The sequence below is a fragment of the Borostomias antarcticus genome (genome assembly GCF_949987555.1).
Source record: "Borostomias antarcticus genome assembly, chromosome: 20".
Lineage (NCBI taxonomy): Eukaryota > Metazoa > Chordata > Actinopteri > Stomiiformes > Stomiidae > Borostomias > Borostomias antarcticus.
The window spans coordinates 7,437,710-7,445,017 of record NC_140253.1 but is presented as its reverse complement, the minus strand read 5'-3'; the positions used below and the strand labels follow the sequence as shown (position 1 = coordinate 7,445,017).

General features: G+C 44.4%; 1 protein-coding gene across 1 annotated transcript; it reads right to left on the bottom strand.

Moving 5' to 3' along the window:
- Window positions 1–1,382: 1,382 nt before the first annotated feature.
- Window positions 1,383–5,412, bottom strand: tnip2 (TNFAIP3 interacting protein 2). The gene is made up of 6 exons (XM_084454381.1): window positions 5,215–5,412; window positions 4,005–4,304; window positions 3,560–3,634; window positions 2,927–3,253; window positions 2,613–2,729; window positions 1,383–2,370 (listed from the first exon to the last, which is right to left on the bottom strand). Exons 1-6 carry the CDS (start codon window positions 5,329–5,331, stop codon window positions 2,089–2,091), a joined length of 1,218 nt encoding a protein of 405 aa, XP_084310507.1. The 5' UTR covers window positions 5,332–5,412; the 3' UTR covers window positions 1,383–2,088.
- Between the last annotated feature and the right edge of the window lie 1,896 nt (window positions 5,413–7,308).

Here is a 7,308-nt window from a genome sequence, read left to right as displayed (position 1 = left end):
CTGAAACTGTGACATGGCTGATCTAAGGACTTTTACACCTCTGAAGGTTTCTCTTTCACCTACCAGTCCCATGACACAGTTTAAGACGCAGAGGTATTTTCTTGTAAAAAGGCGCTCATTTCCTGTAAGTGGATCCCATCCAAGGTACGAGGCAAGAGTAGCATTCCAAGACCATACGGTACTCTGCAAATCAGTTGGCCTGCTCTCCATGGTTCCTTTAGTCAAGACAGAGTACGGGGTAAAAAAAACACATGTTTGGAATCTCTGGTTTAGAAATTCCCTTTTGAGAGGAGAGAACAATCAAAGCAAACAGTTGAAAACCAGAAGGATTCTATTGTTTCTATTGTTGCAGAAACACTGGGGGCCTATGTAGCCCACATTACATACGTGCACATGCCTGTCAGAAAGCAATGAGTGACGGAAATGTGCATACGCACACACCCAAACACACACACACAAACACAAACAAACACAAAGACCTTTAGTGCTTCGTACTCCCCCTTTAAATAACCGCCTACTTCATTTTTAACAGGGGATGTCCAGCTCCCTGCGGTACAACAACTAAAACCACAACAACTGGTCCTGGATCTGTTGTGCTCTTTCGCTCAAAATGATTCAGTTGAGGACACTGACAAGAGACAGCCGATCCCAAACCAGCTGTTGGGAGGCAGAATGTAACCAGAGCTAGAGAGTGGCTGCTGGTCTTTTTAGTCTCCTTGGCAGTGTTCACTTCAGCCACACAGGACAGCTGGGAATGTGGCAGTCACAGTACAGCATGCCCATTCAGGCTACTCTGGGAAGGGGGTTTCCACCATGCACACGCACGCGCGCGCGCACACACACACACACACACACGCTGAGCCTCAATGGTTTGTCTACGGTCAGAGGCGCGTGGTCTCTCTCTGCCACTGGAATACACAAGCACACACACACACACACTTAAGGTACCTGGGTTTCAAGTGGGTTTCTACCGCTGACCTCGTCATTCAGCTATTACACAACGTCCTTCTCTCCACGCCAAACCAGTATGTGACCGGCAGTTACCTCCTTTCTACTAAAACCCAAAACAGCCTCCCTCAGGCCAAGATGCAATCTTGTTTCACAAAACACTGTGACACCATGTGATCTAGGCAAACCAATATGCTTTTATTACAAAAATATGCTTTAGAGTAACAACTTGTGACATCGTGATATTTCTTAGAGAAGAGACTAAAAATAAAAAGGCATTTGTCAGTTCATTGTTCATTCAAATCTGAAAAAAATCCATCCTTTTGTGTTCTGAGCCTTGGTGACCCCCATGGGCTGTCTCAACAGGAAGTAGGAAACATCCTGTCTTGGTTGCCATGATTAAGAACAACCCAAAATAATATATGCTGGGGGTGTACATTTCAGTTGCTTCACTCTAATATTTCTGAAATGACTCACAGGGAGGGAATAAATATATTAGATATATAATACTGTGATATATTTTCTGTGGCATACAGCCTAACAAATAGTTAATAATCTATAGGTACAACTGAGAATAGATAATTTACAGAGACACAAAAAGTGTAAAATATGTCAAAACAATAGCACCATATTAAGAATTAAGTCTTTGACCAGAAGCTTACATATTTCAAATTAATAAATTGAAAATCTGTGCATTAAAAGGATTAACTTTGGCAAACATGTTAGGAAAGTGCAACATGTTTATAATTTGATGGAGAGAATATTGAATTGAGGTATATGACATTCAAAAATTGCATTGACATCCAAATCGCCTATCCATCCTGTCCACCCAAACCGCCATCAACTTTCCCACACGCAAAACACACCCATGCAGTATTACTTGCTAATTCACATCTACCATAGACAGACATTCGTACAGCTTGGCCAAAGCCTTCCCATGCTATCCAAGCAGTTAAAATCCAAATAATCCCACAGTCAGTTTTGATTCCAAATTCATTTGACTGTGCATTAAAGTCCAAAACAAATCAGCTCCCAATACCAAACTGGGCTGCGGTGTGTAGTGCTTTTCTTCAGTGCTCAGTCATTGTCAGTCAGGAAGCAGTAATTGTTCAGGAGGAAGTGATCATTGTCTTGTACCTCTTATAGCCTGGCACACTCCTCACAGTGGTTTAGGTACTCTGTTGCCTGCGCGTCGTCAAACGTAGTGAGGCATCGTGGGCATTGTAGTTCTGACAGGCCCTGGCTCTGAGTCCAGGCGGGGGCCAACAACGCCGCCGCAGCCGGTTGGTTGCTCTGGCGCTTAGCGACGGGCGGGTCGGCGCCGGTCCTCAGCAACGGTTCGACTGCGTCCGTGTGTCGCCGAGGTGAGACCCTGTGTCTGATGTGCACCCGGCACTTGGGCGCCACTTCTTGACCGCCGCCCTGTAAAAGAATGGAACCACGATTAGACTGCAAATAACTGTTGCCCTTTCACATACATTTTCCACGTCTTTCTCATTCACATCCAATATCTCGGGGTCAAGCATGGTGGCATGTATGCTACGCTATTTACCGAGCAATCGGGCCAGTTATCAGACCGCTATATCATATGCCAGGCTTAGCTGATATGTTTAACACCTATCCAGGCACCGTGAGATCTGGTCACAGGTGGGACGAGGCCTCACCTGTGTGTGCAGCTGTTGCTGTAGACGGGACAGCTCCTCCCTCAGATCCTGGATCCTGCCCTGCGCTCTCTCCCTGTCTGCGCGCTCCGACTTGAAGTCCTCTGTATAGATAAGAACCTGAGAGAGAGAGAGAGAGAGAAAGAGAGAGAGATAAAGAGAGAGAGAGAGCAAGTTCAACTTCATGGACAGGAAGGGTTTGGTCAAGACAGGCATGGCAGACTGACTGTGGTGAAAAGAAGGAGGAGAGGAAGAGAGAGAGAGAGAGGCAGAAAGGGGGATGAGATGGAGACGTCTTGATATGATATGAAACTGACCTGTTGCTCCAGCGTTTGAATACGTTCCTGGTCTCGTCTCCTTGTCTCCTCCAGTTCTCTTCCCAGCCTCCCGCAGTCTGTCATCTTCTCCTCCAGTAGGCCGTTGAGCCTGGTGATCTCCTGCTGGAGCAACCCGCTCCTGGGTGAGGCCAAACCGGGCGCCAAGCCTAATCTATCTGCAGGCCCTTGCCGAGGCTTAGGCCCTACACCTGCACTAGGGCTGGAAGGAGCCAGGTCACTTGACTCCTTCAGCCTCTGACACAATCCCCTCACGTACTCTTCCCTGCTCGAGTCATACTTCTGCCATTTGGCATTGAGAGCTTCAACCTAGGAGAAAGAGGAAGCGAGTGATTGTTTAGTTATTTGCATTGCGTCAGATTCTGCTCTTTCTGTGTGTGTGTGTGTGTGTGTGTGTGTCTGTCTGCCTTCTACTGTCATGCTAACATATGTTAGGACACCCAAATCAAAAAGAATGTCTGAAAAATAACTGGTGGGGGCCATCGATTTTCCTGGTCAATTCATGTTATCAATGAAAACAATGCCAGGGTATCATCCTGGCAGCGCAGCGTGTAAAGGTTCATTCATTGCGCGTAAACAGGGGTCAGAGTTCAAACGCAGGGTGTTTCTGCTTACATAGGCCACTCTCTGCTTCAGCTGGCGGTTCTCCTCCCGCAGTTCGCTGACCAGCGCGTCCGAGGAGCCGGTCCTCTGATGGGAAAAGGGAATAAGAACTCAAAATTAAAACTCCATCTTCCAGGAGGACTCTAATAGACAGTAATCTGACAACTCGGCTGATAAGCAGAGGGTGGAAAGAAGGGACATTTCCAGGGCTAGAAGAGCCTTCCAATCTTGGTTTTGGATTTTTGGGGTTTGGTTTGGTTCCTGCTTAGGCTACCAAATGTATTTACAGTAAACAGAGAGAGCATAGGCTACCTACATTAACTTTAATCCTTTTCATAGCAAAGGCTGCAACAGAGCAAAGTTACTACTATATCAGTACACATCTTGGACAAGTCCCCGTGTGATGTCCTGAAACATCCCTTGAGACGGACTCTGCCGTCACAGCGTTATAACACACCTCTTTTGCCCTCTGCTGCTTCTGTTCCTCCTCCACCACGCCTCCCTTGTTCTCTCTCTCCAGCCTGCCCAGCAGCTCCTGGCACACCCGGACCGTGGCGCCGAGCTGCGCCCGCAGCTGGTCCGCCTCCTCGGCCAGAGAGTTACACAGCACCGCCCTGGTGGCCTGCACGCGGTCCTTCTCCTCCAACGCCGACCGGAGCCTGTGGATCTCCTGGTCCTTCTCGTGGTCCGGCTGTCGGGTGACACTCTCCAGCTCCCTCTCGGTCTGGCTCAGCTGCTGTTTCAACCTCTGGATCTCCTGCAGAAAGAGAGAGTCGTTTGAGGGGCCGTGGCGAATTTGAGATTGTTGTCATCTTGTTGGCCTACATTGGCTTCTGTGCTGCAGCATTTTCTACTAAGTTTGCTGCGATCATCTGTGGGAATTCACACACAGGGTTTCAAAAAAGCAATGTGTGCGTGGTTGTTGCCAAAACAGAGCATTTGCAAAGCGACTGTCTTAAAGAGCAGAATAGCAACACTGCCACCTGCGCCCACGCAGTTACTCTGAGATGGAAAAAGTAAGGTTAGCTGTTACTGCTGTAACAACGCCCACTGTACTGGTGTGGTGGTTTAGAGGCATCAACATTTTATCAAATGGTTCAATTTCACACAAAAAAGGGGGTAGGGGGGGGTCATTATGCAAGTTACATGTGAAATACCTTACTGCACTTAGATACTCAGAGCCCAGTTTAGTTTGTGACACATTTATGACTATGAGCATGACATAAGTCATGAATCATGCCATTTGTCTCTGACACAAGCATTTGAAATTCCCCATGTGAAATATCACCATTCTAGTTCACTTTACATTTCATTATATTTCAAGCTTAAAGCCTCACTCTGCCTAGCTCAGTGGTCTGGATGCTATCATCACCCATCTATGTGTATTCTGGCTACGATTTCACTGCTATAATGAAATGATCTCTAGCCTGAATTTAATTGAATGCTTTACTGTAGCCCTTTTCAGTCCTGAAAAGGGCTAGCTTTACTGTATTTAACAGCAGGTTTTGGAATAAACTCCCTGGATAAACGATAAAGCTATCATTGACTAAATTAATACATTGAGTTACATTGTACATACAGATTTTTTTGAGTGCCATGCACGAATTTAATATTTTTATTTACAATTCTGACACTTAGCCTAAATTAGGCCTTAAATAAAAACTTACTTGTTGACTCAATTCTGCTTCTCGAGAGGCGTTCTGCTCTGCCTCGTTCCATTGTTGTTTCAGTTTGCAGATTTCTTTGCATAAACTTTCAAGCAAGGACTTGGATGGCCCAATCATAACCGGGTCGTTTCCCTCGACATATATACTGATCCTCTCATATTTTCCCAATCTCGCTCTGAGATCTGCAATTAAATTGTCCTTCTTGTAGATCTGCTTACTCAAAGTGTCGATCTCCTGTCGCGTTTCGTGGTAGAAAGTGTTCAATGTGTTACAGCTCCGGATTTTGGCTTTTAACGAATCGTTTTTCACATTTACGCTATCCATTGCAAGCGATAATGTCCGAGGGTGAAGGGTTTTCTGGACGAGATGGCAGGACAGGTTATAGTTCAGTATTCCATTATTTGATCCAGTTCGGCTTGCTTCGACAGAGTTTAACGTTCATGGGAAAAGCGTAACTAACGAAGAGGTCAACTGATGTATAATACCCTATTGAAGGGGATTTCCTTGGGACTTCCCCAAAAAGGCGGACTTTAAAAGTCGGGTAAATTCATAACTCTTTGGCTGTTCTATAAACACAGTAGCATCAATTGGGATTTTCATTCCCTCAATCCTTTCCCTAACAATTTAGACTTTGGATAATTATCTCTGTATGATATATTATGTTATACCAGAGTAGCCGTCATTTGTTTGCACATGCGCATTGACCACTTTTCCGGACTCATCAAGGAACACCGAAGTGCGTAACGTGCGTAAATTCACATATCACGCAACAGGATACTCCAGTTTGACGCACGCACAATGCATGTGTGACATTTTCTTAAACCACATTTCTAAACGGGACGTCAGAAATTGAACTATGGCCTCCAGCTCTCTACTCTAGTTTATCTGTCTAACTACATAAACAGTGCTTTGCAAAGTTGCCGGTTTCGCAACAATTGACGCATTTTCCGATTAATTAACAGTAATTATCCATCCACCAGACTTTCGCATGTGTTGCTGATTCAATTTATAATTTACTTTACGAAAAGATATTGGCCAGTACGGGGATCGAACCCGCGACCTTGGCGTTATTAGCACCACGCTCTAACCAACTGAGCTAACCGGCCGATGGATAATGTGGTCGACTCACCGACTTCATATTCTTAGAATTCAATTCAAGGACGAGTAATAATATGAATAATAATAATAATTTTATTTATGTAACACCTCCTCCACCACCTCTAACAATTCAGCACATAGTTCTTACATAAGAAAGACACAAATAAATGAGACTATACAAATTAGACAAAATTACACAATAACTGTAGGCTAGTTAAGACAGATAAAAGTACAAAAGGAACTAAATGAATACAATAAATAAAACAGATACTATGCAGGGACAATTGTGACACTAATTAAATGCAAGTCTATAAAAATAAGTAATGACAGGCAATTGATTCATTAATCATTTCAAATAATTTTCCATCATTGATTGATAGGCTAGATTAGTAACATTGAATGTCATCCATTCTTGAGTAATAAATAAATTGAGTTAATATAATATTAATTTAATATGATATAATAGTGCAATAAATTGACAATTAGCCTAATAGCTGAAAAATGCATAAGTAGCCTACTTTAGAAAAAAAATCCATATCACATTGCAAAATGCAATGCTTTCTAAAAAAGCTGGAAATTTATTATCTATAGGCTACGATTATTTTAACTTTTGTGAAAGCTGATCAGCAGTTAACTGAGGTCAACACAACACTACCAAAGTCAACACATTACAAGAAGGAGCTACGTCTCGTTGCAGTTTTGCACCTATGTGTGATGCATCTTTACAGTTTTGCACCGAAAGTATTTGTGACGCATCTCAAGCACAGTGTACAATTCAGAGACATCCGTGACAGGTCGCTCATCTCCGTAAACTGAACTCCCTGTGCTCATCTCCGTAAACTGAACTCCCTGTGCTCCTCTTCTGACTCCACCAGGTGGCCCACTGGGTGGTGGTCGTCATCGCCGATGTCCTGGAACGGGTACTCTTCACTGCTGCAGGCCATGCTGTCACTGTGGCCCTCCTGCTGGCAGTCTCTCATCTGCTGTCTCTCTCCG